A 26,642-nucleotide genomic window follows, 5' to 3' on the forward strand; every position below is an offset into this window, starting at 1 on the left:
ACCTAAACCCCCCCCCCCTCTCCAGCCTTAATTCCTAGCTGCGCCCCTGGTACGGGGTGCGATTTAGAAACCACCCTCACATTTATGATCCACAGTTGTGACGCTATAATAATGACAGTATACTTGTCCTTTTTCTGCTAACTGTAAGCTGTGAGCCACCGAGTTCGTCCACCGGATTGCGGATGGTGGGTCGATCTCTATAGCTACAGAGGTATGGACGTTGACAGTAGCTGAGAAGTTAAAGAGCATCTTAAAGGGGGTAATACTGAAAAGTGATGAGAGTAAAATGGATCGAACCAGTAATTAATAGGAAAATGCAAAGAAGAGGGTGAGAAAAGAGGTCTTCTGAAAACCTTAAGGAAAAGTCGAGATAACTTGTTGGCCACGATATGGGGAATGGTGGCATGATGAAAACAATCGTAGAAGGGTTGGGGGATTGCCTAAAACGATGATTTTTTTCCTATTTCCACGAATCGGATGATCGTAAATTTCGCTTTCATGGTGCTAAAATATATTGTCTTCGTTATTTTTTTTATCAAAACGGCCGTATTTGTAATGGCTTACTCTCCGTAGGCCGCCTGATTTTTCGAAAAAAAATTAAACGTCACAATGCTGGCGGTAGTAGTATTTTCTGATTTAGAGAAAATTTTGGATCAGATATTGATACCCTGATCTTTTCCAAGCGTGGCGTTACAAACGCTTGTGACCTTGCGTTCTTATTGGCTGAAGGACGGTGCCAGCTACGGTTTCCGATGCGGAAAAAGGGACGTGCCGAGTGATGGAAAAAGGGATGGGAAGCCCATCCCTCGAGCCATCATCGCGAGAAACTGTAATTTGTTCCGCCATCGCTGGAGCTGTCCCTCCAAAGGGATGGAAAAAATGATCGTCTGATTCAGGCTTAAGGGTTATTATGGCGGGCTGTTGCTACAAGGGAAAAATCTTAGTAGCTGAAGACCCTCTATCCTTCCCGGTTACGTGCCTGAGACCTGCCATAATAACAGAGAATCGTAAGTCTCGCAAAATGCCTTCAGATTTACCTCTCCATTCTCTGTCGTTATTCTTCTCGAAATCTCCTCCCTCCCTCCCTCGCCTCGGAAGGGTGCGTGCTGTGCCGTGTGAAGCAGGCGCTCGCGGGTGGCCATGCGGGTCTCTCTTTGTTCTCGCAAGGTCTTGAGGGTGTGGGGAGTTGTTGTATGAGGGCGCGGCTGTAGGTAAGGGTGCGAGAAGTTATATCATGTCGCTCTCTCTCTCTCTCGCCATATCCTCTTGATGTTCCCACTCCGCGCTCCTGTGCGCCATTCCTGGGCGTATGGCGGTTGGTTGGCACTATGGGGTCTTCAGTCTGGTCATGTGCGCGGCCGTTGTGGTCTCCGTCCAACTTGTGTCATTTGGTGGGCTTGACCTTATATGAGTCATCTTTTGGGTGCGTTGTTTCTATCACACCAGCGTTGTTCGCCCAGGGAGATAGTTCAGTGTTACACTAGTTCATGGATGATATCTACATCTACGTGCTGCCCCGCAAGCCGCCCCAATTAGCGCACGGCGGAAGGTGTCAGGACACATGGCGTTAATAAAAAATTAAGTTAAATTAAAAAATAGCGCGTTGGGTATATTTTACCACTGAGCCATTTGAGTGATACGATTGTGAACTCTGAGTGATATCTTGAGTAGTTTCGATTGCAGCCTTATTATGCATGTGAAATAAATTTATCTATACATAATGTTTGCGGGGAAACTCGATTCTGGAGCCATACGTGTGCGAGCTGAGGCGAAAGGAACTCATAATCCATTTTCCATACCCATAAGTTCCCTTTCATCTCAGACATCCTTCATTTACTCTCATCCATGTCCTCGTGGAATGAACTCCTGAACTGGAAAAAAAATCTTCTATTCACAAGTTGCAGAGTTTGGCTTTCATGTTCCTTCGGAAATATTTATCAGTAAGAGTGTCTCTTTTTCTCGGTCCAAAGGATATCCTAAAGTTTGGTGATTCCCAAGTGAAGTAGTTGTGCTTTGAGTTGTGTGCTAGTTATTGTGTGTCAAGCTGATGGATAACTAGTGTTGCGTGTGTCAGAAGAGTTCTTGAATTGTGTTTTTTCGTGCAATTTTACTCGTTCTCGAGGACGAGAAAATATGCGAGTGACATTGCTGTGTGTTCTAGTTGGAATATGTGTCCCTCCGAGTTCATTCTCGCCTATACTTAGCGAGATGTGCGGACAGTAGCCTTTTTATTCATAAAATGTTTTCGCTGATTAAAGAATGTTGCTTCATACAATCATTTTCTCGTAAGTGAGCCATTGAAGTGAACTTCCTATTAGCCATGGATACTACTAGGAAGAGGTCCTATTCCATGCCGTAGAAGTTGGTTTTACGCTGCCTCTTGCATTGTAATTAGTTTGCGAAATTGCCCTCAGCGCGCTGATAAGTGCAGAGTGACTAACATATCCCCAATATTTGCAATGAAGTATTTTAACTCGTGAGTAATAGCATGGGATAGTTACGGATTCGATTGATTATATCATCACGGATATAAATTTCAGTCAACTACCCTAATCTTTCCATATTTACCCACGAAATTCTTATCGCTGTGCGTGTGGCGACTTCGGTCTATCCATTTAAATGGGCGGGAACTCATCTAGCGGCCGTATTGAGCGGCTATTCGTAATATACACGAGTTTTTAGCTTTCAAACTTTGACTCATTTTCATCTGTGTGTCACATCCTGCGTTGGAAACTCTTCTCTGCATATTAGAACGTGAGATAAGGAGGCTCCAGCGCGACATGCCCGCCTCAGTCATGTTGGCCTCTTCCCCCAACAGCAGTTCGTCCCTCAGGAGCGCGGCTATCCCTTCGTGCTGCAGTCGGGGGCGGCGCGCCCTCCAGTCCGTGACGTCCGACCTTCACTGCGTGCACCTGGAATTACGCCGCTTGCACGTCACCCTCACGAACCAGCTGCACGCGCTCAAGGAGGCGACCCTGAGGCCGCGATCCCAGGGGGAATGTGACCCCGTGGCCATAGCCCGCTCGCTGGAGGAGTCGGTGGGGTTCGAACTGCGCCAGCTCAGAGTGGCGGTGGTCCGCTTGAGCGAGGCAGTGAGGGATTGGCGGGGCGCGGAGACTTTGATGGCTGCTGATGGCCGCGAAACCACGATGTCAATGAGTCGTCGAAAGGGGATACGGGTGCAATGCCAAGTGCACAACACCCCATCATCAAGCACGCTGCCCATCAAGAATTCTAAACCCATCTCTCCGTCTCATGGTGTTTACAATTTTATTGGACATTTTGGTTAGGAAAGATAATATCTGTATGCTACCTCGCAAGCCTCAATAGGCTTGTGGTGGATCTAGGCTTAGACTATGGGGAAGAAGCAAACCGGAGGTCTGGGGAATTCCTCAGTCAAAAGAGGGTTTTGGAGATTTTGGAAATTGAGGATTTTCAAGACTTAAAAACTGTGGTTTTAAGCGTATTCTTTTGTTAAAAATAAGACACTACTAAGCACTTGTAGTAGGTCGTTTTAATAGTACCAACGCCTGTAAAATAGGCCGTAAGTTTAAAACCAATTTGTATTTTAATGCATTGTAGTGGGTAAATTTACTGGAAAATATAACTAAATCTTTTGTGCAAAGAGGTAACCTCCCAAAATTTATACTTTATCTAGTGTATGTTTTGACCCAATGGGGGAAGCTATAGCCCTAGCTATGATTCCATAATTGTCCATACAAGACTAGTATGCCTGGGTTCTGCTGCTTTTGCGGCAAGATTCATTGGTTTCAACAGTTTGGGAGCAGCTGCATATTGCGCTTTGTCGCGCAAGCTTTCGTGGCCATTGCAGGTTGCATCATCAGTTGACGAAACTCAATAAAATTGTAAAAATGAAGCGCAATACGCAGCTGCTCCCAAAAGCTGTTGATACCAAATATGTGGATATCTTACCCATTTAATTCTGCCCCAGTTTACCAGAGAACCTAAATTCACTCTTCTGTTTGATTTTGTTCTTGAGGTTATAAAAAAAACTGCAACTCCAATAACTGGAAATCTACATTATTCCAAATAAAATTGAAAGCAATTCACTTGAGCATGGCGTTAATGTGTTGAATTTGTGCTTTTGCAGTTCAGCAGCATTACACTGGCAACAAGTGGCGCAATGCGCAGGTGCGGGAGGACATCCCACGAGCCAAGGATGAGCAGCGCAGGGAAATGGAGGAGGCAGCGCTTGTCCATGCACTCCATGAGCAAATGCTACAAAGACAGTACGTTGGAGTTTCATTTGCCTTTCCACTTACATATTCGTAATTGCCTGAGGGTTTCATTTACCTCCTTTTTGAAAACACTGCTTAATATTCAATTGAAGCCAGTGGCGGATCTATGGGGGGGCTATCCAATTTACCCTAGGTAGAATGGCAATTTTTGTTTGGACCCCCACTACGGCTGGGAGTTTACCCCATACTTAGCCCCCCGTAGTCTCAATCCTGGATCCACTACTGATTGAAGCCATATTATTATGTCATATTTTTTAAGTCCCTATCATCTGAGAGTCACTTGTTACAGAAGACCTAGTACAGGCCCGTCGCGAGGGCGGGGCAACCAGGGCATTTTGCCCTGGGTGCACCGTGTTCGCCGACGAAAAATTTTTTTTAAATATTCTTGTATGTTTTACTTTCATAATCGATAAAATATCTTTATTACGAAAAAATGTTTTCAATTATATTTTCAACTCTCCCGATTGCAGATATATCAATGTTATGGGGGGGGGGCACGATCCCAGTTCGCCCCAGGCGTCAGATCAGCTAGCGACGGGCCTGACCTAATAAATTTATTTTTATTTGTCAACCACAGTGTTAACTACTCTACATAATATAGCAAGGGATAATGATAACCTTGATAATGACTTGATCTTTTGTGACTAATGTCTATGAGACATAAGATTGTGCAAGAAACAGTGTAAAATTGTATGAGAGATATAATTAGGAGATTATTTTGTTTGGTTTTCCCTGTCATTCTAGTCCTTGTTCTTAGTAATCTTAAGTCCTGGTCTTAACTGGTATTAAATAAAAATAATTGAGGAAATTATTTTTTTAATCTAATGCTATCAAGACCAGATCAGTTCATAGGTATTTAGACTAAATATACGCAGTTTGAAAAATCTCATATGAGATTAAGGAGGTTCTAAAAATTGTGCATTTAGCCTCACTTAATTAAATTAAATGTCCTTTATGGATGACACGTGTGGTAAAATCAAGTTTCCCCCAATAACCCTCACATCACGCAAATTATTTCCCCTTGTAGTTTCCCTCACTCCAAAATATCTTTTCTGAAGATAAGATGACACGTATGACCGTTGGGTGGATATGGCTTCTAGACACGTGTATATATTTTCACCATGATCAAAACTTTAACCCATACATATGATGCTTTTCTACATGTTTGAGTTTCAATTATTAATTGTATCATTGGTTGCATTCAGAAATTCTATTTCAAATTTTTGAGTCACGGGAAGCGAGTAGAGTTGGAGGTCCAAGAGGCATGTGCCTTAGGCCACTCACCAAGCATGAGCCTTCTGTCAATATATATGTAAAAGTCACAAAATCGGAAAAACAGAAAAAACATCATATATGAGGGGATTCAAAGTGAAGTTGGGTTGTTTTTTGGTTAAAATGTTGTCATCAACATTTTTTGAAGGTAATAAATGGTTAATGCTGCTGATAAAAAAACTTTTTATCCGTTAGCATTGTTAATGTATCTCTGAACTCAACCAGTGACACGCCAAGCGGTATCGTCAGAAACACGAGTTGCACGCACAGCTGTTTATGTGTTAAGGAGACTAAGAGCTCAGTTTGTTCAAGGTAGTACCAATTGCAACACCCTGAAACAGTGGGCCTCCCCCTAAAATGGGCCCCCCGGCCACCCACATCCTAAATACGGCCCTGGGAGTGAGATAGCATAGTAGGTAGTGTGAGTGGGTAATATGTAATGGGTAAATTCAAATCCTGGTTAAAGCCTTTGAACAACTCAAAACACAAATCCTTGACGTCCAAGGGGGCCAACGGAAAAGAACTGAAATCCCAATCTTGAATGGGTGATATCTCATGCCTGTTGCATAGTGATGTGTGAGCTCTAATCTCTCCCATCCATACTAACAACCTGTGTGAATCACTGAGTGAGTGAGTGTGTTACCAGTCATTATGGTGGTTTCAGTGAATGTCCATCATTCCAGGGAGGAGATAGACGCTCAGGTTGCCCAGCAACTTGCAGAAAAGATTGACCGTGAAGAGTATACAAGACGGAGACAGGCGGAAGAAAGAGATAAAGAGATTGCGTGGCAATTGCAGGTTGGTCTTGTTTCTCCACTCTCCATTTATTTAAATCAGACCATAATAACTGATAATTACCAAAGGGGTTTCCTAGCATTATTAATATAAATGTCAGTGAAAATAGCAATTCTTTTTGCCTCTTTTATGCTCATTGTAAATTGAATATATTTGGAGATCTTTGGTCTTTTTTTCAGGAATCACTTTTACATTTTTGAATGTAATATTTCCTTTGTCATGGCTTTGAAAAATGGTTTATTTAAGTCGTAATGAAGTATTATGATGGTGTTCGGGATTTTTTTGAATAATAATATGATATGATTTTGAAATCATTTTAAATAAATTGTTGCAAGTATTTCCACGGCATGAGTTAATGAGTTTTACCTCGTGCATTTAAATTTTGTTGTGCATATTTACATACATTATACTTAAAATTAGAAATTCCATTATTATACAAAATGTCTTCACACTTCACATATTTTTACAATTTATTCATTGGCAATGAAGTCTTACAAGTTTTATTTTTAATACCCCAATTATTTTTTTACTGTGAGCATCTTTGCGTGGGTGGAATCTTTTGGAAATTCTATTATGGACAATTGTGGTTGCTGCAAATCCTGTAGACTTCTTTCTTCATTGGCTAAAATAAATCTTAGGTAGAAGACAGGAAAATAATTAGCAACATTTTGAGACACTAGGGTCTAATGAAAATAATTACTGAAGGACAGTTAGAAGGGAAGACCAGCAGAGGTGTTTCATGGATGAGATATGTGGAGGAAGTAATGAAAGATGTAATGGAGAAGATTTTGTAACTATGGAATGATTAGCCGATACAAGAAGAATGGAGAGTTGCAAAACTTCCTTATTGTCTTCTTTTCCTTAATTTTTCTGTGTAACTCCTAACAAGTGATGCAGGAACACTTGCTTGTCCTTAACAACAAATATATCGATGGCTTAGTTCTAACAATACGTATCTCAAATTCGGCCGGTTTGAGACAGGTATCTTAACAAAGTGTAACAACATTAAAAAATAAAATACAACCAAATAACTACTCTTTGTTTGCAAATGAATGCTTCATTATCAGTTTTATGGTTTTTAATTTCAGTGTACAATTAAAAATATTAATAGTTTTTTTGCTCTCCTAAAAAGTTGCTATTTTAGGGATACGTGTTGTTAGAACTTAGCCATCGATATGCAGAGTAAAGTTGGGTCTTGCATAAAAATCTTGTCACACAAGATAGTTATTGATACCTAACTTTGATATTTTAAGAACACTATTATTTTTATCTAAGGCCAGGAAAGAAGTTTCCAAAGACTTGGGAAATTCAGGAAATTTATTAATTCATATTTTTTAACAATCATGTAACGTTTGCTATAGGTCTTCTTTGGAAGACTTTGAAGTATATTTTTGTACTGCGCTGAAATTATATTATAGGGAGTACATACTATTTTCTTAAATGTTTATCCATGTAGCCATCATCTCCTCCTGAGAATAGTGTGATCTCACAGGAGATGAACTACAGTGAAGATTTGTCTTCTCCCCAGGTAAATCCTGGCTGGCAATGTTACCATAATCGCATGATTGTGGTTTTTGTCTTTTACATTTCTCATTACTTGCCTATTGTAAGCTTAATAGGTCACTTTTAGAGCATGGCGACTCAATGTGCTGAGCCTGAAATGCCTGCTAAGCACAGCTGTATAGTTTGAGCAAATTTCTGTTTGGAATCTCTTAAGTGTTCTGAATTGCGAGATAATTTAAGGGAGTGTGGAAGCCTAGTGTGCAGAGTTCTTGGCTGCTGACCTAAGGGTCTTGAGTTGAAATCTCTGGTGAAGCTGTGGGATTTACAGATACCGAGTGGCCCTTGATGAAGAACTGCCCCCCCTCTTCTGAATGTGTGAATTTTGGGTTGACCTGTGGCATGTCTTGGGTGACATCTTCACCTTCCCAAACCAACCAATTTTTTGGGTTGCAAAACTGAGAGGGTGAGTGTTGTTACCCAAGGATTGTTCTCTTGTTATCCATACCACCCTTGAAATCAGTGAGAAGAAAAATTACTGATATGTACACAGCAGCATTGAGCATGCATTAATAATATAATAATGATAATAAAATTTATTTTCCCAAAGGTCTGGTAATTAAGAAGAACAAGATATAGGGTACGTCAAGCATATGTGGGCATATATGAAAACTAAATGAACTAAATATATACATATGTACTTCTTAGTATAGTCAAAGAGTTGTTAAGGTATTCCTCAATGGAGTAAAATGGCTTTCTATAATGGAATATTTTCAATTTTTATTCAAAGACATGGATGTTTTGATTTTTTCCCCTAAACCAATTTATTATGCAATTCGGTGACCATTTCATAAGGCTCCATTTTTATAATTTTTGTGCGCTCATAGTTATAGTGGATGTCTTTTTTGATTTTGTGTGATGATGTTGAAATACAGTGTTTATATCAAAATAACATGCACTTTTTCACATATGTGATAGTCTGAAATTATTAATACAAGGTAGGGAAAGAAGTTTTTAATCCTTACTTATTGGCTTATTAGGTGGTCGGGAACACTTCTGAGCAATAACTCTTAACTGCTTTTTTCTGTTTTTGGAAGATTTTGTAGACAAATACGTAGAACCTCAAAAGATAATGCTGTACAATACATATGTATAAAAATTTCTATAATATACAGTTGAGGACCTCAAATCCGGAATCCAGAAACCCGGAAAACCAGAAATCCAGAACATTTGAAAATTCCTCTGCGTAGTGCTTTGACTAGCCACCTCATGGCACCACTCTCCAAGCCTTGTTCTGGGACGAGTAGGAAGTAAGCACATACTATGGACATACGCTAAGAACCTTGTCAGGGACACATAAGGATAACAAGTACAAGAGCCTGAGCACATGTATAAATTAATTAATTTACTATATTTACTATGAAGACAAGAAATCCAGAAAAAAACAGAAATCCAGAAGCCCTTCGGTCCCAAGCTTTCTGGATTTGAGGTCCTCAACTGTAGTCTTAATTAAGTCCCCCGCGTAACAGTTTGACTTAGCTGCTGTAGGATGAAACAGCTTGAGCTTAATTCACCAATGAGAAAATTAATGTAAGAACTCGCAATTCTTAACTTGTACTATGGACTTCCTTTCCATATTTATTAGCATGCTTTCAGATGGTTTGCCTCAGGCTGGAAAGTCCATTGAGTTACTTTAATTATTCCTCGTGTCAAATATTTTAATCCTGTGGCAGATTGTCCTAAAGGTTGTAGGGTTACACAACCCCCAAATCTGGTTTTGTCTTTCTCCGTCATTTCTATTTTCTAAACAGATAAGTCACATAAATAAGGCATTTCACCACATTTACATGATTGGAAAGCATCAGAAGTATGCTGATTTAATGATAAATGATTACTCTCTCATTTCACATGACATGTATACGTAGTCGTTTTAAAGCAAATCTGGTGTGCTGTTCAGCAGTGTGTTTTCCCTCCCTTTCATTGGCTAGGGTTGCAGGGCTCCTGCAACCTGCCAAAGCCCCACCCATGAGACGAACTACTGGGGGAGTGAAGGGTAGGCAAGGGGAAAGAAGGGGATAAAGGGTGAGCCGTTTGCTGCATACACCTTGACTTACGTTGCCAACCTGATTATTTTGTCATATTTACGGTGCAGTGTTGATTATGGGTTCTTCTCATCCATAGCTTGGCATGTAGATTCTTTTCCTTTTCAAGCCTTCAGTCTCTTCATTTGTGGATGACAGTCCAGGTCATCCTTTACACTAGGAATTAAGGTATTACTTCAGTGTCATCCTCATTGTGCATCAGTTCATAAATTGTACAAGTTTTAATTTACTATCACCGTTTACTAGCATGAACATTAGTAGTAATAAAGGATTCAAATTCCTCTTGGTTGTCCTAGACATCACTGTTGAGAGGTTAGGTGAAAAATTACTTAATTTTAATGTAGGTAGACCTGAATATCTGTAATTAATGGGAGTGAATTTTGAATTGTATTCAACTTACTTTGAATTGTAATTCATTACCAATATTTTCTTCGAGTGTGAATTATTGAGCTAGTGAAATATATAGGCCAAGGAATTCTTGCTCTTGGTGGAAAATGTTCTTCCGCAAAATTGTAACTAATGTGTGTCATAAGACAATCATCAGATGTGTATGAAATATTTTCATTGATTTCCATTGAATGAAGGATGCATATCAGATGAGGCCATGTTTATGAAATTCAATAAAATCTTAACTATCAGTGTAAGCCTGGAAACTTTCATTTGTTTAAGCAACAGATTATTTAAAGTCTATGATACTAATGATTCTACAAATTTTTGCCTGTTTCTTATATTTTAACATGGCTTCAGCTAAAGTCATGTCAAGAGGCTTCCTTAAGAGCATTTTCCGTCTGATGCATGGCACTAGTCGTAGTACTTTTCATTACACCTCTCATGTATACATGTGTGCTTTTATCTTATTCTTTTGGTGTTTACGAGTTACTTTGACAGCTTTATTAGCACGATAACTGTTTAAAATACGTACTTCTTAAATTTACACGGCAAATTCAATTCTCAATGGTCTGTATGTATATATTGCAGGAGAGGGAAAGGATAAGGTTAGAGAGACTTCGGGAGGAGCGTGAGAGGGTGCACATAGTTGAAGGTGCAAATGGCCCAATGGTTGTCGTTCCTGACTCTCCACCTGAAATGGCCTCTCCTCCAGTCATGCAGCCGCCATTGATGCAGCGCATGGTCTTTCAGCAACATTCCTCTCCAGTCCAGAGGGCACAGCATTATGCCCCTAAAATGGCTGTCACAAGAACAAACCAAATGCTCTATACTGATGAAGATGTTGCGGCTGAACTTGGGTGAGTAAAGGACACTTGATACAGTAAAACCTCTATGTAGTGAACCTCTTTACATCATAAACCTCCATACATCATGCCACCCATACGGTCCCGTCAGATTTACATGTAAATTTATACGCAAACCTCTTTGTAGTGAACCTCTTTGTATCGTAATACCTCCACTTATCATACCAAGGAGATACCCCCGAGATGGCCTAACTACCTCCGCAAATCGTACCGAGACAACAAGAGACCATTAATGCAGCCGTGATTACGTACATGGAATGATATTTTCAGCGATAAATGTTTCACTCTTTTTTTCTTATATACCTTATTATGCTATAATTTTCACGTTAATCATTAGTTGTGGCCATTTTGTTCAATATGAGAGCATACCTAACAGTGAATAAGAAAAAACGTATCCAACTGTCCAAATCATTTTAAGTGACTGTTGAATTGAGAGAGATCACATCATTTTCACTCGAATCATGGTAAAAATCATGCGATAGCGTTTGCTTTCTGTAATTATTCAATAATATATATGTATATGTTCACTGATGCATGCAGGTGTGTTTAAACACATAAATATATTATGGTTTAAAGGACAGTAGTGCCTTTCATACATTCACATTCAAAGGATATGAAAAAATGGTGCCTAACACTAAAACCTCTCTATAGTGAACCTCCATACATCAAATTGCCCAAATTTTGGTCCCTTGCATTATGATGTAAAGAGGTTTTACTGTAATTTGCTGTGGAACTGTAGTTATGACTATGATATTGGAAGAATAAGCAAAACTTATTGTTCTTGCCAAAATTAAAAATATCACAGTTTGAAGTTAGCTCAGACTCGAACAAATCTCAATAGTTATTCCATCAGATGTAATTAAATAAACTGGAAATGATGGAAATTTTCGTTCTAAGTTTCTTCAATGTCATCACAAACTCATCCTTATATGTACCGTATTTCTCCGAATATAGTCCTCCTCTGAATATAGTCTCCCCCCTAATTTTGAGGCTTCAGTTTCAGAAAAAGTTATTTAAAATGGGTTTGAATATAGTCCCCCCTTTACTTTCACCACAGGCATTTTTGGAAAAAAAGGGGGGACTATATTCAGACATATACGGTATAAAATTATTTTATTCCCACTTGTAAAAGAAATATATGGTTACTGGTACTCAGAAAGTGGTAGCTCCACTGTGACTGCCGTTTTTTCAAGAACTTCTTGATTTATTTATGTCGCAGTCCATACAAGGGAAGAACTGGCTCTTATAATTTCATATCCTGGAGCAGACCCTTGTAATAATTGTATTAATGCCAAAAAAATTTCTTAAATAAATCTGTTTTTTTGTCATTTATAAAGTTAAAGAAACTTTAAAAGCACTTTATAAATTTTATTGGTTTCAATCCCATTTTTGTCAACTGTGGGTGTTGACAGAGCTTTTAATTTCTGTAAGTTATTAAACAACAAAAATGGAAGAGCTTTATCTAACTATAATTTTTAACCGTAGTACAATTGTACGAAATGTTTCTCTAGGAATTGCATTCATATGTGTCCATTCTTCATATGTATGGACTCCCTTGTTATTTAATTGAGAAGTTTAAGAAAAAATTGCAATAATTGTGGGACTACCATTTTCCATGGGTCAAAAGTGTTACTTTTTCGAATAGTGCAGTACAAAAAAATATTTATTGAAGGATAATTATATTGAGGAAATATAGAATTAATATCTCTTTCATTTTCAGTTTATTTCATTAATACCTATTAAGTAGTTACTGGGATACAAAACATAAAACTCTGATTTGGAAGAACATTTATGATATCAAGTGATGTGTAATATGATATTCATGCTAGATTTCGTAGTGATTATGCTGTTATTTTTCCATGATATGTACTTCAAAGTCTCCATGAAGTATCTTTCTAATGTACTCTGTAATATCTGGCTCTGTACATATTGTGCATTGTTTGTGGGCACCAATGTGGTAGAGCACCTTTTATTTACATTTTAATTTTCCGCCACCTCCTTTTCCTACCTGGCTCGCCTTATTTTGGAGTTACAAATTTTGTTTTACTTATGTAAAGAGGGCAGGCCGGCAGAGTGTGTCAGTCGGGAAAGGAGACTTACTGAACACAGTTCAATTTTGGTTTTGGTATCGATTGGGTGGCAGAAGACCCAGTACATATACCATCTCTCTGATGAGGTTGGTCGGAGGTTAGAGTTGCCAGAGACATCAGTGACTGCAAGGTAAGGTGAGCCTCCTCCCTTTCTTTCTTTCGGCTTTATTTCCCTCCATTGACCCTTCCCTCTGCTTTGTCACAAAGTGTACCTGGGTTGTGTGACCCCATATAAATGAATACTCATCATCTCGTCAGATATGAATCTTATTCAATGTGCAAACAGTACAAACTAGTTCACCATATTCAAAAGAGCCTAAACATGATTTCTGGAGACTCATTATTTTGCAGAACTTTCAGTATATGTAGGACCCCAGGTAGATTTAAATGGTGCATTTTGAACAGGAGCTGTGAATTGAATAACAGAATAGAAACTGGAAAGAAGTTCGCACCTTTCCTTTCCACTAAAATCATTTGCTCTAAACTCTCACTTTAAATTAAAATTCCTTCTGATTTTATGCGTGTAGGGCTCTGGACTTGGGTTCACCGCAGCATAGGTGGCAAGTAAATCACCCGGTGAGGGAGGAGCATGGTGATTTTTATCAGGCTAGCTTGTCTCCCGATGAGGACTCTGAATTTGGTGTGCCTGAGATGAGCACTGAGGAGGCCAAGAGAATGCAAGAGGAGCAAGATGCTGTGAGTGTTATGTTGTACTGTGGTAAATAATAATTATAAAAATCTTGTTGTTGCACTGGTTGTGTGACATAAAGCTCATCAAGAAGGTGGAAGATATTCTATGAAGGAATTGGATCGCTGTTGGAATTATATGGTGAAGATGTGCTAGGGAGTATGGGAAAGGGTCTGAGGTATTGTTTCAAGAACGCATTGTTGATCAGTTTTAATATTAGATAGTCATTACTATGTCATAATTGAGTCAGCTTTGTAGTCAATGCCTTGGTTAATGCTCAGGTTAACAGTTAAGAATTAAATCATAGATGGGTGCAGTTTTTGCTGGTGACTTCACAATGTAGTGGTGAGTGGTGCCTGCATGCCTGAGTAAAACTGAGAGCTGTACCATCATGAGCTAAGCTACCAGTGGATATGGTGAACCGCAATTGCTTTTCAGGTGAAATCTGTTACGGTTTCAATGAAATAATATGTAACTTCGAGATTTAGGGGACGATGCTGGTTTTTTCGTTCCGTGTTTGAAGGTTTTTTTTTTTAATGCACAAGTACTGCCACCTTTTATCAACTTATAAGGTTACTATGTACATCCGTGGTTGAGGGTTTGTTTAATTACTTTGTTGAAGTTTTTTTCACTAATGGTTGATTAAAAACGAAGTGATATAGTGAAGTCTGATTTAATTTTTTCGGGCTAAACAGCTGGAGCTAGTTCTGTTGCTCAAATGCTTCGCCTACTTGTATTTCAGGGAATCGCAGATATAAATTTTTTTATTAAAATCACGAGTTGAGCAAGGCATAACTCACCCACAACCATATTCATGGTGATCTTACACTGAGTTATTATAATTTTTACTGCTAAGCAGGTATCGTGCCGAAGAAAACTCAAAAATGGGCATCTCCTTTCACCAGATATCTTTGTTTTATTCCCAAACCACCAAAAACAGCTCATACTGGCCATTTTATATCGGGTTATTTAACAAATTTAACAATTAAACGTACACGAACAACCCTACCCTGCATAGGGGAAATCTTCCCAGGCGGGACTCAAACCTGCGACCTTTTGTTTGACAGGCGAGGACTTAACCCCACCGCCACCAAGGCTGGCAAATTTTAATTTGATTCCATGATATTTGGGCCACCCTGGAAGGACAGATGTGGAGACTGACTCTTTTCACCTGCAGAACGTTGACCAATGTGTTAGTTAAAAGTTACACAGTACCATACCTATGCACAGGCTGTGGAGCACAGGCATATCTACAAGCTGTGGTGCAATACTTTTTCAAATTGCCTTGCATCTCTCTCTTTCTGTCTGTGCCATGTGGAGCCAATGGGGTTCTCTGGCTTGCTTTGAGGTGTCGCCTTGCTACTTGGTAGCGAGTGTTGAACTGTATATGTGGCTCTGTGCAGTCTTTGCTCCCTTATCTTAATGAGAGCTTCTCAGCATGACCAAGAGAAGCTGAATGAGCACGGATGCATTGGCCTTAGCAATGACTAGCATACCTAAGTATCATAGCCATCTTCAGTGGACAAGGAAGGACATGAGGAGTGGAATCACCAGCTTATAACTTATGCATTGGCCTTAGCAATGACTAGCATACCTAAGTATCATAGCCATCTTCAGTGGACAAGGAAGGACGTGAGGAGTGGAATCACCAGCTTATAACTTTCTCATTTAACTTTCTCTGATTTCAATTAGCCCTCGTCTATGCTGCATTTGACATTGCAATCATCTTATTCCAAAATGTTTGTATGTATTTATTAATACATATAATCAATCAGAAACACTCCTCAAAAGTGTTACATGCATGGTGATGTTTTACTCTATGTCTCAGGTATGCTATGAAAGAATATATCATGTGTTAATGAAAAATGTTATGATTTAGAAAAATGTCAATTCTGAAATTAATTATTATTAATAATTAATTTTATGTATAAAATTAATTATTAATTATTTATAATTAATATTTCATGCATAAAATTTGCTAATTATTTAATTAGCAAAATTTATGCATGAAAAAATCTTGTCTTCACGATGATAAGCTAGCATTGCATTTTATGCCCCATTTCTGTCAAACAAAAGTATAAGTGGCATAAAATTCTCATTTACATTACATTGCCTTCCTTTTGTGGGTCCAGGATATCAATTTGTGTATGAATAGAGGATTGATGTAATTATAAAATATTTTCTTTCACGAAACTCTGGGATGGCCTATTTTGAGATATTTTACTTAAAAAGTGAGAGGGAGTGTTAGTGATTTTGTCGATAGAAGTTGAAAAAAACAATTTTTTTTTCGATTTTACAATTTATGAGCTATAGAAAAGCATTATTTTTTAAATCTCAATTAGAACAAGAGCTACAGGCATTAGTATCCACTGCAGAGTTTATTATATTTTACAGAAAATATTAATTTTGTAATGTAAATATCTCAGATAATTTTAATTTTTGCAATCCAAAAATTGAGATTAATGTTTACATTGTTGATTGTGTTCATCTTTCCAAGTTTTGTGAAAATGAGAGAACTTCCAAAAAATCAGAAAAAGATTTGGCATCCGATTACCTCTTATGAGGTACAGTGCAACCTCGATAAAACGACACCCCACGGTGCACCAATAAACACTCGTTATAGCGAATTGTCGCTTTACCGGAGGTGGAGCGAATAATAGCCAATATGTATACCTGTTGCGAACAGTTATACAGGAACAGAGTGGTGCGGTGACAGATAAATTTCTATCTGATAAACATAAGCATAAATCCTGACGAAAGGTGATGTTTATTTGCATCACTAAATTTCCTTACTCAAACAACGACTAATTGTTTGGTGTTTTCTTGGCCATGGTGTCTGCCATCAAATGCTTACTATTCATGCAACTCATGGACGTGCGGGTATGCTGACGACTGCTTTCTGCCGCCCGAGGAACAAAAGAAGATCAAGCATTCGCGAATGCTAATGCCACAATATTTTCACCAAAATTAACTACTTATTTATCAAACGACAGTTTACCACATAAATTTGAGACTGAGCACTCCATTAACTTCATTTCTAACAGATCACTAGCAATTACAGAGATTGAGTAGTCTTGATGTAAGTTTTTCCGGCGATGAAACCTTCGCTATGGCGAGAGCCAACACCAAAAGAGCCTCGTAAAAACGAATTTTTTAACACGCTTATTATAGGGTCAATTGACGGTGCATCGGCTATCTCTCGTAATAACGGGGGTGTCGCTATAGCCCGTACTCGCTTTAACGAGGTTCCACTGTACTAAATTGTACATTGCTAACCAGCTTAAAAATTATTTTGAAATGTGAGGTTGTAAGTTCATCTGGGGAATCCAAAGGAACCATTTTCTGTCTGGATGACTGTGGCTGATGAGTGGCTTTCTGGTGCATGTATGAAATGATATCATGACTAGAGAAACACTCGTCAATTACGGAATCCACCGCTGCATCCAAACATTTGGCTTTAAGATGTGTGGTGAGTGAATTTATAAACATATGTAATTGCGTTGCTATGCCAAAGTCCAAAGAGGAGAAATTATTCCAGGTTACTTCTGCTCATCTATCACCCCACTTGTAACAGCTGTTGTGTGTTAAGCCAAATAGCTTACTGTTAGAAAGTGTTCCAAAAACAGAATTACTGAAATTAATGACTGCTCCTGTTCTTCGTGTTCTTGGTTTCTTTTACTATATGCCATCTATATATGTATACCCATTGGGTTTGTTTTTACTGTATCAAATTTTTTGGGCTAATATTTGTGTTTTTTCCCAATATTTTTCTTTTTTTATTAGGAGTTGGCTCGGCTACTTCAAGAGCAAGAAGGAAAACGTGGAGGAGGTAATAGTGTTGATCCTTTGGATCGAGATAGACTGCTTGCTGTAGAAGCTCAAGATCGGGAATTGGCCAGAATGCTCCAAGAAAAGGTAGGTTCAATTGAAGTGGTGGTGTTTCAGGTCATCACTTTGTTATTTAGTTCTTGTATAGAATTGAATCCCATTGAAATGAGGGAATTTGTTCTGGGTTCTTGGGATTATGAAACACTTCCTCATTGCTTCTTTGGTCGATCCATTTTATTCACCATTCCTCGTTAGCACCACATATGTATAGAACTTTTCTACTCTTGAATTCTTTGCTTCTAACAACATCCGTGCTTCATTCCCATGAAGATAATGCTCCTTGTGTGGAATTTGATGAATTAGTTCCTTGATTCTATGCTTGTGTTCTCAGCAGTTTGTAGATTCTTCTTTTTGTAGAATGCCCTCTTTGCCTGATCTATTCTACTGACTATTTCATTCTTGCTGTATCCTATTCTTGTTTCTTAATTTCATAGGTAGAAATTCTTTATTCTTCAAGTTTTTATTTTCCTAGCTAAATGTATGTCGTGGTCTCCTCTTTTTGGCTGGATACCTTTTTATTCCTTTTCTTTTAATCCATATCTTTTTATTCCTTTTGTTGATTTTCAGTTGATAACTGGCTTTTGTCCTTCCCATATTTATCAGGGCCCTCTTCAAATCATTCTCTCTCTCTCAACTATGACTGCTCTGTGGTCAGAAAATCGCAGCACACTAATTCTTTCTCTGTGGATATTGACACCCAAAGTGTTCTCTTTGATTGAATTGATGGCTTACTTGATGTAAGCATGATAAAATACTGAGGTCAGTGCACACCCTATTCTTACTTGTTCACTGTTGGGTCCAGATTGTACTTTGGTGAAATCCATTGATGTTGAATGGGTGACGTAAAAGCACATGTTATTTCTCTGAAATTATCTCATCTGAATTAAAGGAGCGAGCAAAGGCGAGGCGAGCACGGGAGAGGGGCAAACAGAGGGCACTGTTGAAGAAGCAGCAGCAAATGGAGCAGCAACAGCAGCAGATGTTGGAAGGCGGAGCTGTCAATGGGCACGATGAGGAGGATGAGCCAGAATATGGCACCGTGGTGTCCAATGGCACCGACAATGAGATGGAGAGCCCAAGGAAAACAACATTGTCCAGCCACTCATCTCCTCATGGGACTAATAGCCGAGCTGAAAGACCCACGGAGCTTGATCTCTCTGGATCGTCGAGGTCATCCCGTGTCAGCACTGGAGTGAAGGCGAAACCTCGTCAAAAGTATGTACTTTTACCTCACTCTTTGCCTGTGAATTACCTTGTAATATTCTCTTGGGCTTGGGTGAGAAACTGAAAGGCAGCTGACTTGTAGTGTTCCATCCATCAGATCGAGTAAGTGGCAATGGAACTTGACCATTGTAAGCTTCTCTTCTCCAAGTGTTACGATTGTATAACTTCCACATTGTGATTCTGCCTAGTGTATACGAAGGTGTTCTGTTTAGACTCTGAAAATTTTAGTATGATAGCACAAGTTTTAATTGAGCAACAAAAAGAAAACATAAGTCTAGTTTAGATAGAGGCATGTGTTCTCATAAGATGGTGTATCTAAAAAAACTTATGGAAAAAGGGGACACTCGCAATGGTTTTGGTATGTATGACTTTGCACAAGTAAGTGTGATTGTGTTCAAAGGCAGTTGTTGTTCAATTGGTTCAGTATTTTATTTAGCTTTAAATTCTCATAAATGAGATTTGTAAACCAAATGTAAATCTGATGCAATAAGCATGTTTTGTAGTAAGGATGAGTCAGGTCAGAAAGGCAGTTTACAGAGCAAAACTTTAATATCTTTAATAATATGTTGAAGTCCCATGATTGGTCTAATTTATATCAACTCAGATCCTATAATGACTCATTTGAGTACACCCATGTCTCGTATAGCGCAATTACGATTAGCGCAATTTCGATATAGCGCAAATTCGTTCCTCGGGGAAACATTGCAACAAAGTGTAGCCTAATCAAAAATCTTAAACGCTCTCGTGATAAAACGTGAACTTGCGCTAAGTACACACGAAATTTCTATCAATTTACGCAGAGTAATATTATTTCTTACCTCAAATCTTCTTTTTTGTTTATATTAGAGATGGGTCGAATTGTAGATTTCTTGAATTCGAATATCGAATTCGAATATTAAATCATTGCTCGAATATTCGAATACCTCGAATTTCGAATACTAAATGATGAATGCTGGAATGATTGACTCGGTTGCCTATGCAGCAGGTAACACAACATTTTGGGGAGTAATTTTGATTTCCTTTAAATGATTCGAACAGGAATTTAGCTGATTAATGAATATTTTAATTTTAATTCAACTAACATCGCTTTACCTCCACTCCTGCTGCCAAGTGCTAGCTGACAATCTGAGGCATTTTGCAAAATACAAGCTCTTTTCCACCGGATTTTCTTCAACTATTTTCAGTCCATCTTTGGGAGTTCTCACGAGATAAGAAAATGAATTGGAATGCTATCAGGGAGAAACCAAATATTCTGAGAAAATATCCCTTTGTCTGCGACTGTAACAATAAAGATTTATAGCACCACTCATAAATTGTAACTTGATACATATATGTTTTCGGAAAAAAATACCGCATCAACTTCCGAGAAGCTCTGCTGCTCATATCGAGTTTCGCCAGAATGCTAAGTCTCCGTCGTATTTTGATATTTATTTCTTTGCGTAAAATGCTTAAATAAACTCAGAAATACGTCGTGTTTGGTATTATTCTTTTTGAAATTACGCGCACATTACTAATATTTCAATTCAATAAAGGTGTAACATCAATTGACGAAAGTCATTCTTAGACACCTTTTGTGCTAATAGATGACTCATGCAGCGGTTAACCTTCACAGAAATGGGGAACTTCGAAGCTGGTAGGAAAAAAAGGTCAGTGGGGGCGAAAAGGGAGGGCCCGAAACACGTTTCTATTGTTCTCGTGTAACTTGGTATTTTTTCGAAGCTAAGGTCTTCGTAATATGATCCCTGCGCGAGCTGTGACCTTTTTTTATTTCGAAGAAGAGGAAAGCCTCAGAGGGGGGGAGTGCTGAATGGAGAGGGATACCTGATCTTGGGAAATGCGCTAATGCAAGTATCCCACGGTACTCACACAGCAGTTGACCTCCAGAAATGGGGAACTTCGAAGCAGGTAGCCAGAAAAAGGTCAGTGGGTGAGAAAAGGGGGGAGGGCGTGAAACACGTTTTTATTGTTCTCGTAACTCGATATTTTTTTCGAAGCAGGGGTCTTCGTAATGCGATCCCTGCGCGAGCTGGGACCTTTTGTTTGATTTCGGAGAAGAGGAAAGCGTCAGAGTGGGTGAGGCGAGTGCTGAATGGAGGGGGATAGCGGATCGTGGGATATGCCCTAAGGTTGCTATCCCACGGCACTGAAGTTCTCCTGGTGGGGGGAATCGGGGATTTTCGGAATTTTTCACCCGACCATTTTCGGTCCCCCTCGTCGAACTCTTTTCACCGCTAAAATCCACGAATTTGATGTAATTCGTCAACTTGCGTAAAACGGCGCTGCGAGTACTAAATGACTACAGTTCTCTACATTTTTCCGAGTCAACTACCAACGACGTGCGTGCGACAGTGTATGACGCGAAATTCAAAGTATTCGAGGTATTCGAGGCGGTACTTTTCGCATAACTATTCGAAACCTCGAATATCGAATACTTTCTAATATTCGAGGTATTCGAGTATTCGCGGATACTATTCGCACATCTCTAGTTTATATATTAATCGAAATTCATTGCTGCGCAATTGCCAAAAGTATTACTCGTCATTGGGTCTAGATAGCCGGCCTACCGAAGATTTATCTCGTCTCCTTAACAGAATGATAATAAATAATTTAGATCGTTAATTAAGCGTGGGGCTAGTGGAAATGAGTTTTTTTTCAGCAATACGGTTTGAGACGTATTTTTGCCGTCGTAGGTTACCGGGCGATTGACTTCCAGGTAGAGGGTCTAAGCTAAAGCCTTCAAGGTCATCGGTATTCATGGGGGAGAAATGGAGCGGTGGCCGAGTTGAGCATGAATAGCATCAACACATAAAAGGGTCCGCTATAGAGTCTCAAACACAATGGCTTCGTTCCCTCCCCGCAGTCTTAGGCCTTCTGCGTCTCAGGAATACAGTTCAGCAGAAGAAGGTGATTTAGATAGAGCCATACAGAGTAAAAACCAAGAGAATATGGCAAAAAATAGGAATGCGTGTAGAAAAATCAAGAATTTATCAATAAAAACTATAAACCTAGAAGAGGACTTGAGAGAGGTCAATTGCTTTGAAAATGGAGAGCGTCAAAGCGATATTGCGCGGAAGTTTAAACTCACGATGCCTTATTCTGAATAAAGACGAAGCTAAAATATCAGTGACCTCAGCCGCACCAACTTCAACCAAGCGGTCTACACACACGGAAAGTTCATGGTGAATCAGTACAAAAAGACGAGAGTGGTAATCGCTCCGAGACATAAGTGAAAGCTCCGGTTGGTTCCAGAATTTAAACGGCAAGCAGGTATTTTCAGTGCGGCGATATCAGGTGAATCTGCAAGTGTTGATAGCGCAGCCACCACAACATTTTCTGATGAACTCCGAGCTGTTATTGAAAGTGGCTCCTTTCCCCCTCAACTAGTTTTAAGTGTTGATGAGACGATATTCTTTTGGAAAAGAATGCATTCTCGTTCATTCATTTTCAGGGAAGGAAAACCTGGGTCAGGTTTCAAGGCATTTAAAGACTGTTTCACGTAGCTGCTAATGACTCGGAGGACTTCAAATTAAAATGATTTATCATTCATAAACTCCGCTAGCTATGAAATGGCATTTAAAGTAGCATTTTCCTGTCATTTCGATGAGCGACAAAAGGGCCTGGGTGACACAATAGTTATTTTTAGACTATTTTGAAAAATTATCAACTGCCGGCAACGCATTACGATCCCCTGAGATAGCAGATGTTAGCCCACCCGCACGACAGGATGGAATTTCGAAAGCCCGTAAGAATTTTTTTTAACGTGAATAAAAGTCTTTGAATGCGTGAATACTATCTTTAAAGATGTTTTAAACTATAAATATTTATAGAAATAATGTTTTCTAAGGCTTTTTATGGGAATATAGATGTTTTAGAGGAAATTCAATACCCAAGACCTATGCTACCAGGAACGCATCCGTATCTTCCCTATGTTAAAACGCTCTCGTATAACGCAAATTCGTATAGCGCAAAGACCCCAAGGAACGCATCCCTTGCGCTATACGAGACATGGGTGTATAAAGGCAAAGGTAGCGAACGGGATATGAATTCTTATCGTCCAATATCCTTACTAAATCAGATAGGGAAACTATTCGAAAAGGTCTTCCATAATCGACTTGTATCATTTCTCGAATTTTCTAACCTTTTGTCTGGCTCACAGAATGGTTTTAGGAAATGCAGATCTACATCTACAGCCACCTATCATTTGGTAAATTTAATACTTTCAAATCTTGATAATAGAATCGAAACCTTGGGGCTATTTTTTGATTTTTCCAAGGCTTTTGACCTAGTCAATCATCAGTTACTCTTGTCCAAATTAGGACACTATGGTATTCGAGGTATCCCTTATAACTGGATAAAATCTTACCTCAGTGCAAGGCATCAACAGGTTATTTTATCAAAGAATGGCACTAATTTTATTTCTCCCAGTAAAGAAGTTACATTAGGCGTACCCCAAGGCTCAGTCCTGGGCCCTATCCTATTTTTACTTTACATTAATGATCTGCCAAAAATTTTGCAGACGGTTCAAGGAGTTGAGCCAATTTTATATGCTGATGATACTAATGTAATTGTATCAGCACCATCGTTAAACAATTTGTCTTTGAGGGCATCTAGAGTTTCTGAACTTCTGTGTGAATGGTGTTCACAAAATCTTTTGAAACTCAATCCTGACAAGTCTGGACTTATATACTTTTCCAATAAAAATAAACCCCCTGCTTTATTGACCATTGATCTAGGGGGATCACGCATACCCCAGATTTCTAGTTCCAAGTTTCTGGGAGTTGTTTTAAATAAAAATGTGTCATGGGACGAACATATATGCAATCTTCGTAGCAGGTTGAACTCTATTTGCTTCCTTATCAGAAGTATCAGGAATACTGTAAGCCTTGATATTTTACTCTCAATTTATTACGGAGAATTTTATTCTTTAATTATCTATAGTATTCTGTTCTGGGGTTCTTCCACCCATTCTGATTCAATTTTCAAAGCTCAAAAATGTATAATACGATTAATATGTAATGCTCCTTTTAATGCACCTTGTCTTTCCTTTTTCAAAAGGTTAAATATTTTGACAGTTCCATGCATTTACATTTATGTTGTAAGCATGTTTGCTAAAAGAAATTTATTTAATTATATGTCTAATGACAATGTTCATTCCCACCAAACTAGAGCCTGTAGAGATCTGCATCAAACATATTGCAGGACTTTAAATGCATCCTTGGGGCCTAAATCCATGGGCCTTCTTGTACTGAACAGGCTCCCTACTGATTTTAAGTACGAAATGGACCCAGTCCTGTTCAAAAGGAAATGAATAACGTTTTTAAGGAAAGAACAGTTTTATTCCGTAAAGGAATTTTTGGGGAAAAAATAATCATATTGAATATGGAATAAATTTTATGTACTTTATGAACTTCTTTTGGTCAAATTATGGTGCCATACACTTGTGTATTTTATTTTATTATTGTTTGCAACATTTATATGTATATGACGTGTCCTATACACTCAACTCATGTATTTTTTTACTGTGTTCAGTGTCCGCTGGGCAAATAAAGGTTACTACTACTACTACTACTTAATTTTTTTGGTTCTCGGTACCGGCCTGGTTCTCTCCCAGTTCTTCTGGTTCTCAGTTCTTGATACACGGTTCCATCGGTGAACTCTTATTATCTGAATTAATGGCAAATTTAAATGAACAACCACAAGAAGTGAATGAAAATAATTTCATTAAAGATGTAAATGAGGAGGAAAGCTCTGTGAAAAAAACTTAAGACCATCTCCATAGTTCTTTTTGCCAAGAAAACAGGTTGCGGCACCGTCAGTCAGGTCACTCTGGTGAATGTGGACACACCAAACACTTACATTGTCATTTAGCCATGCATCACTGCTGCTCAGGTGTGTGGCAGCCTTCATTGCCGTCTAATGACATTGTTATAATTTTAAGTATACCGAGACTAACTATGGTGGTAACGGTGATCTTTGCACAATTTGAATTGTTATATTATTTATTAAAGTATTCTACCAATTAAGGTAGATTTCCATGGAGTACTTGAGAAGAATTCTTGGATCCTCCCTCCTTATCAACCACTTCCCTCTTCAATTCACAATAAGGCCTACTCCCTTTCATTCCATCTAAAAATCCTATTATTTCCCTTCCCCTCCCTCCTTTACCTAACATTCTACCCTCTAACACTGTTTTCAACGTCCCTTCCCCACCTGGTACTCGCTCCGTCCATACCTTCTGTCTCCTCCATATCTCATGCAACAATGAAAAGTAGTTTGAACATATAAAAGAGTTTTAAAGAATTGTCGATAATGCTCTCTTGCAATACGGTATTTTAAGTTATGAATGAAAACTGAAGAAATTTCAACCAAGACATTAGCCATGGCCTTGAATATGCTGCTGACCATTTCAGCTTCGGGTGCCAAATTCTAATCCTTGCCACCATTCTGAGCCGGTTCCAAAGTACCGACTTTATGTGATCGGTTCTCGATACCGGTTTCACAGTCCAAGAACTGGCATTACTGAGAACCAGGTACCGGAACCTACCCATATCTACTTAGTGGGAATAGTGGCAGAGTTGCACATCTTTACCTCACATCCTTTCATCTCATCCTTTTACTTGCTCTTATTAGCTGTTAATCTCAGTTTTAATTTTGCAGCATTAGCTCTACAGTCAAACCTCATTATAACAAACTTCTTGGGACTAGGAAAACATTTGGTTTTTTGGAGGTGTTTGTTGTGTATATTTGGACCAGTCTAATGGATTAAAAGCTCATTTTTGAATGAATTATATATGTATGGAATTCTGTGAGCAGATGTACAAATTTTTGATGGAGTAGTGGTATCAGGTTGAGTATTATTATTATTCTGATTGTTGTAGGTATCCCGACCCAGAGGCCATCGAGGTGCTCCCCGCCTCTGTGGGTGCTTCTGATTCTCCGTCCATGGGATCATCGTCTCACTGTGCCAACATTGCCATGGCAATCGATCCCACGTACCCCAGATCTCACGCTCCCTCCTCTCCCAACTCATTGTCTAGGGGGTCATCATCTCCGGCTGTGGTTGTTTCTGGCATTGTGGGCAGTGCCTCTTCTAGCCCTGGCATGTCTCTCCCCCCACCTGGTTAGTATTTTGCAATGCACTCTTTAATCTCTTCTCCTCTCTCAATTCAACCCTGGTAAAAATTCTCTTGACATTGACAATGGACATTCATTCAAGGTGCACTCTGCAGAGTTTGATCAAACATGATGGGATGGTGGTGTTTGGTAATAAAAACGCAAATGTGAAATTTCCCATACGACAATGCCTATTGAGCATGGATATAATCTTACAAAATATTTATTTAGGGTGATACTAAAATGAAAAACTCTTTCCGGGTATCTTGACCTGAAAGGTTCACATAATGAAATTTAAGGGATGAACAGTCACATTGAAACTTTCCAAGGTGGAGGAAAAGCTGTACATTTTGCTCAGAGAAAATTCAAACTCTACTGAGACACTTTGCCAGTGTGTGCCCCTTGTAGTGAGCTCTGAAATGTATTGGGATGTTTGTGTATAGATTTGAAGTCTGCTT

The 26,642-nt window shown here is 39.0% G+C and overlaps 1 protein-coding gene across 4 annotated transcripts in view; it reads left to right on the plus strand.

Annotated features, from left to right (window-relative positions):
- LOC124164384 (trichohyalin) overlaps positions 1 to 26,642 on the plus strand; it is an 80,203-nt gene that overhangs the window by 50,085 nt on the left and 3,476 nt on the right. For 2 of the 4 annotated variants that reach the window (XM_046541701.1, XM_046541702.1), the window contains 7 exons: positions 4,112 to 4,250; positions 6,215 to 6,329; positions 10,907 to 11,175; positions 13,799 to 13,967; positions 17,743 to 17,874; positions 18,737 to 19,062; positions 25,950 to 26,191. In XM_046541701.1, coding sequence (XP_046397657.1) covers positions 4,112 to 4,250; positions 6,215 to 6,329; positions 10,907 to 11,175; positions 13,799 to 13,967; positions 17,743 to 17,874; positions 18,737 to 19,062; positions 25,950 to 26,191 — 1,392 coding nt within the window. Of the gene's footprint in view, positions 1 to 1,211; positions 3,259 to 4,111; positions 4,251 to 6,214; positions 6,330 to 10,906; positions 11,176 to 13,798; positions 13,968 to 17,742; positions 17,875 to 18,736; positions 19,063 to 25,949; positions 26,192 to 26,642 lie in introns of those variants that run through there. The other 2 variants (XM_046541699.1, XM_046541700.1) reach the window with 2 other exon arrangements.

Source organism: Ischnura elegans, chromosome 8 (assembly GCF_921293095.1).
Source record: "Ischnura elegans chromosome 8, ioIscEleg1.1, whole genome shotgun sequence".
Classification (NCBI taxonomy): domain Eukaryota; kingdom Metazoa; phylum Arthropoda; class Insecta; order Odonata; family Coenagrionidae; genus Ischnura; species Ischnura elegans.